The sequence below is a fragment of the Calypte anna genome, chromosome 2, assembly GCF_003957555.1.
Source record: "Calypte anna isolate BGI_N300 chromosome 2, bCalAnn1_v1.p, whole genome shotgun sequence".
In the NCBI taxonomy this organism is placed as follows: domain Eukaryota; kingdom Metazoa; phylum Chordata; class Aves; order Apodiformes; family Trochilidae; genus Calypte; species Calypte anna.
In genome coordinates, this window is record NC_044245.1 from 59875906 (window position 1) to 59888753 (window position 12848).

Sequence of the window (12848 nt, forward strand, 5' to 3'; positions counted from 1 at the left end):
TTAAAAGAGATAGTTCAGGAATGGGCACTTAAACCACTCTAAAAGGTAACTAGTAAATGCTTGACTAGAACAAATACTTGACTGGTAAGAAAAACAATGGTCTTTCAGTAAAGTAACCTGGTCTCATATCTCTGTGTAGTCATGGGAAAGATGCTTCCACTGTGCCCTGAGAGGCTGGAAATCTTAATGATAGCTTCTTGTCCAAACTAGCTGTGGGCTGACTTGCATTAGCATTGAAAATGCTTTAACACAGTTCTGGGCTGATGCTCAGTCCAGAAGAAGCTCAGCTTTTATAGGATTTTTTTCCTAAAGTGAAACTCACATTTTCAACACAAAGCTATACAAGTAAAATCTGAGTCAATATAATGAAATACCACAATTCATGTCATCTGGGAGATGCTTACATTTAAGGTAAACTGAAGGAAATGTTCACAGAAGTCCCAAGAAAGTCAACTAGCACACCTGTGCATCTTTATTATCAAACATATTTGCCACTTCTTCCTTATTCAGGTTAAATCTTTCTTTGAAGACTTGACTCCTTTCTGCTCTTCTCTACAGTTTTTTATCTGATAAACTCACTATAAGTATATGTTGCCATATATATTTGCAGTTTTCCTTGTGTTTTTCTCATCTTGAACAGACAAGACTAATTTATTTTTTTTGTCTTGGCCTTGCCATCTTTGTGTCTCTTTAGAATCACTCATGCCATTCTAAACTTCACTCCCTCTACTTACTGGCCAGTCTAATAGTTTTACCACACAACAGCACTGCATGTTTTTCTATAATAGATATATATAATAGATATACCATAATAGATATACCATACAATGTTCACGTTTATTAATAGATTTGACATACAATTTTTTATGTTATTGTATAAGTGGCTGGGTTCTGACACTATCCCATGCATTCCATGCATGATTTGGGGTCTGGTAGAAAGCAAGCAGCAAGTGTAAAGTCTAATTTGCCAGTTAAAATTGTTGCTCAAATTGTTGTTCTCCTTTCCAATTCTGACAAGCTGTTTTACTCTTTCCTTGCAGTTTTCCACTTGTCTCACAAAGTCACTCGGGTGGTTCCAGAGAGTGCCCTCCTGATTGTTCTTGGTCTCTTCCTTGGCGGCATTGTATGGGCAGCAGATCACATTGCCTCCTTCTCCCTCACTCCAACTGTATTTTTCTCCTATCTGCTGCCTCCTATTGTTTTGGATGCTGGATATTTCATGCCAAATAGATTGTTCTTTGGAAATCTTGGGTCTATCCTTTTGTATGCTGTCATTGGGACAATCTGGAATGCTGCCACAACCGGTTTGTCTCTCTATGGTGTCTATCAGACAGGAATAATGGGTAAGTTTTAATCTTTAAAGGCACAATTGTGAATGCTACTATATGCCAGCTGTTAGATGATGGTACTTGACAACAAAGCAACTCTTTTCAGTAGAAAAATCCAATTTTAATGGGAGCACTTTTTACGATTTTTGTCAAATTTAAGAATGATCTGAGAAATCTTCCCTGAAGCAAGGACAAAAGGGGCTTGAGCCTTCGTGTCTCGTATTTCCCTGCTCCAAACGTGTGTATAAATTCTCAGGATAAAGCTCAGGATTCATCCTGCTAATGGATGGCTGGACAAAAATACACTCTGAAGGGTTTGTTTCCTTCTGATATGGCAGAAACATTCAAAGTTACAGTGAAATGGAACTGTCTTTTGGCAGTCAGCATTAATATTAAGTAATCAATGATTGTTGCGTGAGTATGTATGCATGACACATCTGTACATTGGCTTCTGAGCCTGGAAGTTATAAGGCTTATAGAGCCAAGTTTTGCATGTAGGATGCACTCTATCTTAGTTATATTACAATATAAGGGCATGAGGCTTTTACAAGAGCCACAGAAAAGTGATTTTTTATCTCCTCAGCAGGTGTGATACACACATAAGCTACTTACTGCCACCTTAAGAGCATCAATTCACATCCTATATATGCTTTTTAGTGTCTGTGCTGAAGGAACTCAAGAGCCTTTCTAGGAAAAAATGTTTTTAGGTTAGTGAACTGTAAAAATTATTTACAGGGCAGATCTGAGTGCTGCTGAGAGCAGTACAGATACCGTGTGCTGCTGTACCTGGGCACTCTGCACAACTATTGCTGGTGACCAGCATTGAGACCATGGCCCAAGGGGTTCCAAGACTTCAAGGAGTATGGAGCATGAAAAGGCTAAACAGTGAGTCACGGGGCTCTTCTCTCAGCACAGTGGTGGAAAATCAACTCAGAACAATTTAGCACAGAATTCCTTTCCAGTGTAGAGAAAAACAGTGCCTCAAATGTTAGAAGCTGCAGATATTGCACAGAACACTTTTATGATGAAGCATTAAACTATTAGTTTTATCAATGGGAAAAAACATAGTTTTCCAGCCTCAAAAACTGCTCCCATTGTCCAGCACAGGGAAGCAGCAGAATTTGGGATGGGTTCTTTGAAACTGAGCAGAAAAATGGGATATCCTTTCCATCCATTTTATGGGAAACCTGAGTTGTCCTTATTTGAAAATCCCAGTCTGGAAGAACTAGATCACAGATTTATTCAAATGAGACTCATCTTACATAACTGCAGATTTTTGTAATATAGATACCTATTATAGCTTTAGCTTACACTTTAGATATCTACCTTACTATAAGTCCCATTTTATAAGTAACTTTTTATTTAGAAGGTGCAAAGGTGAGAGTTCAGGTGCATAAACTGTCTTTTATAGGTAGGTAAGATGTTTAACACGCTTTTAGTCTGTAAGCACAATATATTTCATCCCCATTTTCACACGTATAGCTGACTACAGCTTTTCAGGAAAAAAACACAACCAACCAAACAAAAAAAGATGACAAGGAGATATGGCTATTGCAACAGATTGAACAAGGGTTTATTTCTTTAAATACCAAGCTTCTTGGAAAAATTTTAAAAATATTACTAAGATATTTTAGTCATGTCCTGGTCTGGGGAATACAATTAATCCTTATATAAACTACAATTCACAGAAAAAAAAAAAAGAGAAAAGGTGGTATTAAAAGAGAAATTCTTGAGAAGTGAGCTGGAGGAAGCAACAGTAACATATCACTTGGAAATAAATTGCATTATTATTTTAAGTAAAAGATTTAGAATCTTTTAGAAACTGGTGCTGCTTTGTAGGAATTACAGATGTGTCCTAACCTTTTCATAAATATTTGCTCACTAGCTTTGCAAGTGTTCAAAGAATGTACCAATGATTATAATTGGTAACACATAAAAAAGATAAGCAATCTCAGTGAGCCAATTTATTTTAAAAGCTTACCTTCTATTGTACCCTGATATCTGCTGGTTATTGTCACAGGGCTTGTTTCTTCCTTAGGGATGACAGAGAAGGACATTTGATAGAACCATTACTTAGATTCAGGTTCAAGTCTGTCCTCAAAATTTTTGGCTCAGATTTCAGCTCACTGCTTCAACCTCTCACACAAAATGGGTAGACTCAGTCCAAGTATGTCCAAGAATGGACAAGACTATTTCTCATTTTGAAAATATATTTACATGTCTGTGAACACGATGAATTTGTTTCCAAGGCATTTCCAATGTAAGGAAAACATTGTAGATGCTTTGATTAGCAGACAGCAGCTACAAGAATATGTACTTCTGCAGTTTTCCCAGATTATTTGCCTTAACTGTGTACAACACTGAGTTGTCTACTCATATCTCTGGCTGCCTGTGTAAGTGTCCTTCTCTTGAGTAAATATGTCCATGCCATTTTGTATCAAAAATACTTGAAATCTAGTTTCTGTTTTAATTGCTTTTCAAGCACTAAAGTGCTTTTCAAGCACGAAACATTCTTGATTTGAAAAATTATGCATTAAGAGTTTTTACTAGAAGAATGGTTGCTGTGGAATTACCTTACAGGCAATGTTGTTCCTTTAGCTGTGGCTACTGCCTGCTTCCAAATAATTTAGTCAGATGGATTTTTCCCTCACCTGTAGAAATCATGCCTAATACAACTGTCTATTAATTTTAGATGTGGGACTCTGAACTGTGTTCTAAGGAAAGAGCTTTCAATATTCTTTTTTTGCTCTTCATCATATGATTTTGGGCTTCATTAGTGAGCCTTGCTTCCTCTTCTACCCCCTGATTAGTACAAAGGGAATTTCCCTGCTCTGTTCCCATTCAAAAATCTGTTCCCCAGAAAAAAAAAGGACCAGTATACTACTCTTGATTTCATAAAGAGACAAAATTTTGTAAGATGAGCAAGATGGCTTCCCCTTTCCTATTACTTTTAAAATGATACTGATGCTTGCCTCAGTCTGTTTGCAACAGTGTCTTTCAGCTCAAAAATTTTTGAGTTCACTGCTCAAATTCCTAAGGGACTACAATATAAGCATGTTGAGGGACATTTTAGTTCTTCATCTGTTTTTATATTCCACTTGAAGACAATTTAATGGTGGCCTCATGAATCATAATTTGGGAACAGGTGTCTTAACTGCACCTATCAAAAATGTCTTCTTGAACAAGGAGACCACAAGTGGTATTTTACTGCTCTGAGTGCAGTTAAGCCCCACTGTAGCAGTTCTTAGCAACTAAGAGGTAAATTTGGCCTGTGGCATGACCTATTTGGGGATGTTCACTTCAGGAGTACTGGTATATTCCTCTTGTCAGTTCTCAGTTATCCTGAGATTATTTACTCAAGATAAACCATACCACACACAAATACAAAACCAGTTTAGATCTGGAAATACTTATCTCAAGTGCCTTGTCTTAAGAACAAGACTGTACTGCTTCCAGAATCAACGCTGGATTCAATAAACCCCGTAGGATTCCAGGTGACACGATGCAGAATGTTTTATGTATTTTCTGTTCCCTGCTTTGAACTGATGACTTAGGAACCCTATTTTCAATGATTTTGCATTATCTGTAATATAACATTCTGTCAGTACTATAGGTAATACAGAATTGAGTCTGGTTTCATTTTATTTGCTTTGTTTCTGAAGGCCATCTGGACATTGGACTGCTGGACTTTCTCCTGTTTGGCAGCTTAATCGCTGCTGTGGACCCTGTAGCTGTTCTGGCAGTGTTTGAAGAAGTCCATGTCAATGAAGTTCTATTCATCATTGTTTTTGGAGAATCCCTTCTGAATGATGCTGTAACAGTGGTAAATAAATTATACATCCCTGACTCACGCAAACACCAGAGGGCTTTTTCTGAAGTGTTATTTTTCCCTTAAATGAAATACTGTATCATCTCTGCTTATCTATTTATGGGCTTGCAAATACTGTATTGCAAAGATTAAATGCTTGATCATGAAAGCTACTTGAAGCCCATGAATCACATATATTCAGTCCTGGGTTGGATGAGTGTGGATACATTTAAAATGAAGTTTCAGGTGTGGATCTTTTATTCGCCTTAGGTGTTCAAGTAGGGCTTTCATAGAATCACAGAATCATCTGGGTTGGAAAGGAACTCACTGATCATCAAGTCCAACCTTGATCCATTGCAGCTGTGCTTCCCAGACCATGGCACTGAGTGCCACATCCAGTCTCTTCTTAAAAACCTCCAGGGATGGAGAATCCACCACCTCCCTGGGCAGCCCATTCCAATGCCTGAAGACAGAAAAGGAGAGGAAATTTACTGAAATCAGTTCCAGGGATTTTGAATCTTTCTTTGCTATTATTTTTTAATGCATGTAACCTGTTCCTGCACAACCCTGTTATGCCCATAATCTAGATACATACCTTAGAGAGAGAAGCCAAGGGGCTTATGGGCATGCCTTCTGTTTTATTTCAATCAGATGTTTATCAAACAGATCTATAACAAAGATCTAATTTGGGAAAAACTGTGGAATATTTTGACTTTGGTTTGGGATTTTTTGTTAATTTCTGTTTTGGCTTTTTGGTGGTTTTGATTTTGGTCATTTTTTTGTTGTTGTTATTTAATTTTGGTTTTCCACTTAGAAAAGAAAGGCTTAGTAGACTTCAAAAGACTTCTAAAAATCCCATATTTTTACAGATGGTTTTATTTTGATTGAAACATCTTTTCACACAATTTTTTTCCCTGAATAAGACAGTAAATAGTTTCATAGTTCAGTGCTAGTGGGCAGGGACCAGGAATTCCTATGGCATAAAGATGCTATAAAATTGAGTTGGATCATCACCTATTCCTGCTCCTGCAGATCTCCAAGAGAGGGTAAGACATGTCTACCAGATGCAGTAATTTAATTTTTTGTACCCAAAGCAGCAAGGACTTCAAGGTCACTGTCAGCGGCCTAATTATTCACATCAGTGAATATGCCATTTGGGTCTTCCAGAGAATCCTAATTGCCTTTAGATATCAGTCTCACTAGTATTTTGGGGGAAACAGGTACCAAAAAAACCCTTGATGAACTCAAGTATTGACATCATTGGCTTTCAGAAGGAAAGGAGTTTTTGCTACTGTCAAATTAACATAAACACTCATTCTACAACTAAAATAAAGTTTGATTGTTCAATAAAATCCAGCAAAGAGTAAGCACGATCAAGAGTCAGAAAGCAAAGCCTATGAGGCAGTCTGAAACAACTGGAGTTCCCTACCTTGAAAAAGGAATGACTGGAGGGCAGACCAAAGTGGATGATGTAACATTCTTTAATTGTAAATATGTAAAAGACTATAATTACAGAACAAAGTAACCTTCAATCTCATGACTGATGCAAATATAAGAGTTAACAAGTTTAGCTGTAACAAGGATAGCTAGAAAGCCGTAGTAAAGTTCTCCTCCACCAATGGAGGAATTTGGAATAGATTAGACTGGCATGTTTCAAGAATGATGCTCATACCAACACCTCCTAAGGCAGAACTATGGATATGATGAATTCTTTACTTTCAGCACTATCACTGCTAGTCAATTTTTTTAAAAGCTTTAGTACAATTATTATAGATTATTCTGGTTTATGTTGAATTTATTGCACATGTGTTCAGACTATTTCAATCCAGTATCTTATTATATTATTAACTATATAATGTCTTATACAGGCGATTAAATAAATCTGTCAAATACCTTGATTTTAGTGTGAGAGGTGCTTTAGGGAACACACCTAGATGCAACAATGCATCTCATAGACAGACCCCACATTGAAATAAGAAATGGAAAGTAAATGACTTCTAGTTACACTATTTTTTTCCACTTTGAAAAATTAAAAAAATCACCAAAAGCTTCTGCCTCCACATAGAATTACCCTCAGTCATACATCATTTCAGAATTCACAATGTTGGGGATCATATGAGATTATTTTAGTAGTCTTAATTCAGAAACAAATATTAAGTTAGTCTGCTTTCCTTTTCAGGTGCTGTACGAAGTGTTTGAAACTTTTGTTACAATAGGTGCAGAGAATGTGACAGGGATTGAATGTGTCAAAGGCATAGGTGTGTATAACTGAATTCTGTATCACCTCACTGATGTTTATACGCAGACTTTTAAACAAAATATTATTGCTGTTATTATTATTATTATGCTATCATGAGCTGTTATTTTTCATATTTTCATATATTTCGTATCCCCGATGTGGACTTAAGAAAATAAGTAAGTGAATGTTCCTGAATATTTGGGAAACTTAATCAGATTTGGTTTCTTCTGAGGAGACTGAACGGATGTGGAGTTCAGTATTAAGACCACAAAACTTGACAGCTATACATACTTTCTTTTTATTTTATAATACATAGTTTTTATAAAAACATAGTTTCAGCCTATGTTCTCTGCATTCCGGGAGACTTCATATGGGCATTCTCACTCCTTATCACTCATTGCTATCCAATAACATTTGCCAGTGACTATCAAGAGATGTTATTTACCTAAAAATTTAGTCATTATTTCCCATTCCAAGCATGACATGATACTACGTTATCTCATGAATCAATGTTTTAACAGTGAATTTGTATAATATGATTTTGGAAAAGCATTTCTTTACAGAACACAGGAAAAAAACCTGTGGAAAAACCAAAACTAAAAAAATCCTATTCAAAGAAATGTAATGAGTTTTGAATAAGCCTAAAATGGTGAGGCTTAACAGCAAGTAAACTTGTTTATTCTACAGAATGCTGCATTCACACACCAAGTGCTCAAATGCCATTCATGCTGTTTCATTTTCGAAATAATTCTTGACATGTCCTCCAAGATTTTCTCTGATTTTCTCGTCATATAATAGAAGAGTTCAAACCCTTCAAGCTCATTTTGGTTTTGTTTTTCAGTGTCATTCTTTGTGGTGAGCCTGGGTGGGACACTGGTTGGCATTTTCTTTGCGTTCCTACTCTCCCTGGTCAGTCGTTTCACCAAGCACGTGAGAATCATTGAACCCGGATTTGTGTTTCTCATTTCCTACCTGTCCTACCTCACAGCAGAGATGCTTTCTCTTTCTGCTATCCTTGCGTAAGTTCCTTTTTCTTACTGTCTGTGAATGGGCTGAGAATGGAATATGTTTTCTTAAAAACGCTGAAAAGAAAGACCTAAAGTCTATAGCACAGCTATATGACACTCATGTACCTTATGCTGAATATTGCTATCTTCACAGTACAGTAGATTATCATTTGCAAACACCATCATCCAGCCTTGGAAAGGAATTCAAGTTTTCCAGTATCTGCTGTGTAACAAGAACTTCCCTTGAAAAATAGTTCTCTTTCCTCTTTGTGATTAATAATACTTTGATAACTAACAGCTGTCTAGTTGTACTGATTTTCCCTATAATTTGTAATAAACCAAATATTTTTCTAAATCGTTATGTCAGTGTCCCTTATTTGCTCCTCTCACTGTCTTGACTAGCCTGTTGAGGTCTGCCTAAATCTTGACTGTTTTGTCTTGAGTACCTCTGCTCCATTGAATACCACTGTATCCACTGATTCCTGACTTAGCTTTCCTCTCACTTTTGCTTGTTGTGTTTGTAGATGTTACAGTGAGTATATTCAAGATCTGAAGCTCTTCCTGCAAACATACTGTTAGTTTTAACATTATGTGTAAGGTAAACAAGACCCACAGTTTTGCATGTATGATAATCTGTAGGGAACTAAGATTTGTTATGATCTAATGAACTGCTGTCTTCAGACCTCTTCTGGTCACCTCAGAATGAATGGTTGAGATATGCTTTTAACCTAGATTAGGCTCCACAAAGGCTCCTGGGCACTTTTTTTTCTTAGGAATTAATGGTGGGGTTTTATCATTAGGTGACAGACAGATGGAAATAATATTAAATGCTACAATAAGTATTTTCTGAATAATTGTGGGCGAGGGTTTTGGGGTTTTTTTGTTGTTTTCTTTTTCCCCAGGATAACTTTCTGTGGCATCTGCTGTCAGAAATATGTCAAGGCTAACATATCTGAACAATCTTCCACAACTGTAAGATATACAATGAAAATGATGGCCAGTGGGGCAGAAACAATTATCTTCATGTTCCTGGGAATTTCAGCTGTAGATCCATCAATCTGGACTTGGAATACAGCATTTATTCTATTGACTCTGCTTTTCATCTCAGTATACAGAGTTATTGGTAAGGGGATGAGCTTCTTCCTGAACTTGTATTGTTGATGCAATCACAATATTCTATTAGGGAAAAAAACCCAAAACCAACAGCAACAAAAAAGCAAACAAACAAAAACCACACACACCTAACAAAACACAAACTGAAAACCCAACAAAATAACAACCTCCCTCAACAAAACAAAAAAACGAAACAAAAAATTATTTGGAATTCTAGACTTGCTCGTTTTAAAATATTCCATTTTATATCATTAAATTTAAGGTTGGTTTTGGGTCATGAAGGTAGATCTCTACAGTAAGTTTCATCATATGTTGAAAATATAGTATAATTAAACTTCTGATGATACATGAGAATATGACTAACCCAGTGGTTAACATGAATTACCCAGTGTCTAACCTTTGTTGACCCAGCAAAATGTATTCGCAAAATCTCCTTGCAAAATGGACTTTGCTTGAAGTCTAACAAAATCTGTGGGTCCTGCCACCTAACTCTTTCCTTCATCTACTTCAATTTGGTAATAAAGAGATTGTCTTAAGCTAATCTAATGGTTGACTTCAGGTCTGAGACACAGAGTGATTTCAGACCGCACGTAATTACACCACTGGTTCTTTGTCTTAAGAAATAATTCTCAGAGATGGTGAAAAACTGAGTAAATAAGACTGTGGTAGGTAGGGATTACTTACTGTAAATTTACTGACATTATTTAAATTTTCAAAGATTTCAAAACACTAATGACAACCAGTCCAGCTATGTGGTTCTACTTCACTGGTTTGTGAAATAGCATAGGCACTAAAGTGACAGAAAAAGCATAGAGGGCAAGTACTTTTAGATATTAACACACACAGTGATTTAGTGTATGAACTTATGTCTGAGAATACATAACCAGGTTTATTTGCCTGTTCACCTTGAATTAAACTAAATTAAAAGGTACCACATATAGGTGTTTTCCTAGACCGTGTTCTTACTCTGTCTAGATATTCCTGGGCTAAATGAGGGGCCTAACCTATGTCCTTTCTAAATAGTCTGTATCCATCCTTCACTTAACCACCTCTCAGTAACTTCTGGTGTTAGTGAGATATTTTAAAAAGTTTTCAGTATCTTGACTTTGTCACTTTTTCTTTTCCTGGATTGACTAGTTAACTCCTTTAACTTAGTGGTTAACCTGTAACAGGTGTGATCAATAATTAAAAAGTAAATATTCAGCAATAACAATAAGCATCCACTAAAGTAATTGAACTTAGACATATAAATTAGTAAAGACATGATGATATTGGGCCTTAGGTAACTGCAGCTCTCATACCCTTGGAGGAGTCAGGTTGGTGGCATGAATTAATTTTCAAGGTCCCCTCCATCAGAGGCCTCAATTACTTACACTCTTCCCTTAGCAAAAACTCAAAGTTCTCTAAAAAAGAGAAATCTCTCTTTTACACTGGCAAACCAGCCCTGGCCTGCTGCAGTGGGACATGCAGCTGTTTTAATTTTGTATGGTGGGAGCTCTGGGATCTGATTTCTAGAGCTTAACTTCTCCTTCAGCAAGCAGCAGCTCACCTGCAGGCCTGAAGACAGTGTTAGCATTATTAAACAACTCTGCTTAAGACAACAAAACAAATCTCATACTTTGTGATTCATAAGGAGTAGCAGGCTTTTAAAATCAACACCGCTTTAACCCATTTGTCTTTCTGTTAAAAGCCCCTGTGCATATCTCTGATTACAGTGCTAGAAATTCTGTTCTTTCTCAACTGTGAATTTCAAAGGTCAGCACACAGCCGAATTTCACCTGGAGTGCTTATGCCAGAGGGCAGCATGCTTAAAGGAGATGCTGGCCCACAGAAGGAGCCTTATCTCATTCCCCTGGCTAAACATGAAGGGTAAGGTACAAAGCTGGCCTGCCTGCCTTTGCAGGATAGCAAAACAGAAGTAGAAGTAGAGAATTGGTTCTGCAAGCAGAGAGCTGGGACTATTTCTGTTACACACAGCTGGGATAGTGACATTTTGTAAGGGTATTTCTTGACATTCTGGCATTTGTGTTTTGTAGGTGTGGTTTTACAGACATGGATTCTTAACCACTACAGAATGGTCCAGTTGGAGATAATAGACCAGGTGGTGATGTCTTACGGTGGACTACGTGGAGCAGTTGCTTTTGCTCTGGTTGTACTTCTGGATGGGAACAAAGTGAAAGAAAGAAACCTGTTTGTCAGCACAACTATCATTGTGGTGTTTTTTACAGTTATTTTCCAGGTAATTCAACTTTTTAAGCACACTTCTGACAAGGAGAAGGAGTCCCTCAGAGGTATCAAATGCTTAAAGCAGTTCTCAGCTGAAGTTCTGAAATGAAAGCATAATTGAATTTGTAATTTTAGTAACAGAGATCCTATTTTATGTTTTCATATGGCACCACAAGGGACAAAACACAATTTCCTCTGTGCTAAAAAAATGTTCAGTCTTAGCTACTTGGTATTAATAGTGCTCAAGTTAATGCATTATTAAATATCCTTTATCTCATGTGAATAACTATAGGGAACAGTCCTTCTTATGGGCAAATACAGTCATTAAACTGATCTACCTGAGCCTCAGTCCTTGTTTAAAGTATAACAGAAAACAGTGGGACAAGAAAGTATTTAGCATCCAAACAAAATAGCATTTTCTGGATGAAGAAAACATCATTAAAATGTTGGTATATACCAGCTTGGAATTTTGTGTCAAATTTACTATAGAAAGTTTAACTGTGGTGACAAACTCTTCATATGTGCAGAAAGTACCACATTCAGTACTATAGGAAACATTTTAACCCTTCCACTACCATTTTTTTCTTATAGAAGATATTTTTTTTCCACTGGTCGGTGTCTTTTCAAACCTTTTCAACAGAAGCTGAGGGTACTGCATTATTTTGTCTTCTAAAGGGGACAGAAATCAACTGAAGAAGTATAAGAACCACCAAAAAACATACAAAAATGCTCTATTTCTCTTTAACAATGACCAACTGATGGAAAATCCAAGACCATTCTCAAGTATTTATCATCATGTTTCAATCCTTAGGGACTGACTATCAAACCTTTGGTACAGTGGCTGAAAGTGAAGAAAACTGAACACAGGGAGCCAAAACTGAATGAGAAACTTCATGGCAGGGTAAGATATTTTTAAACTATGATACCTTTTGGATTTTTACAGAGTGACTTAAGAGAAAAAGAATAAAATTTTAGAGAATCAAATTTTAAGTGTAAAATCCTTCAAACCTTCAAATCCTCAGAATTTCAAAAATTATCTGTAGGCCGTAATTTGTCTTTTGGTTGACTCCTGTGAAGGGATCCTCAGTTGAAGGTTCTCATCTTTCACTTTAGAATTCAATGGTGCT

At 36.7% G+C, this 12848-nt stretch overlaps 1 protein-coding gene across 1 annotated transcript in view; it reads left to right on the forward strand.

Annotated features, from left to right (window-relative positions):
- SLC9A3 (solute carrier family 9 member A3) overlaps positions 1-12848 on the forward strand; it is a 49788-nt gene that overhangs the window by 23239 nt on the left and 13701 nt on the right. The window contains exons 2-8 of the mRNA XM_008502493.2: positions 1041-1343; positions 4991-5151; positions 7316-7394; positions 8217-8394; positions 9285-9505; positions 11532-11734; positions 12533-12622. Of these exons, the coding sequence (XP_008500715.1) occupies positions 1041-1343; positions 4991-5151; positions 7316-7394; positions 8217-8394; positions 9285-9505; positions 11532-11734; positions 12533-12622 (1235 nt within the window). The remainder of the gene's footprint in view (positions 1-1040; positions 1344-4990; positions 5152-7315; positions 7395-8216; positions 8395-9284; positions 9506-11531; positions 11735-12532; positions 12623-12848) is intronic.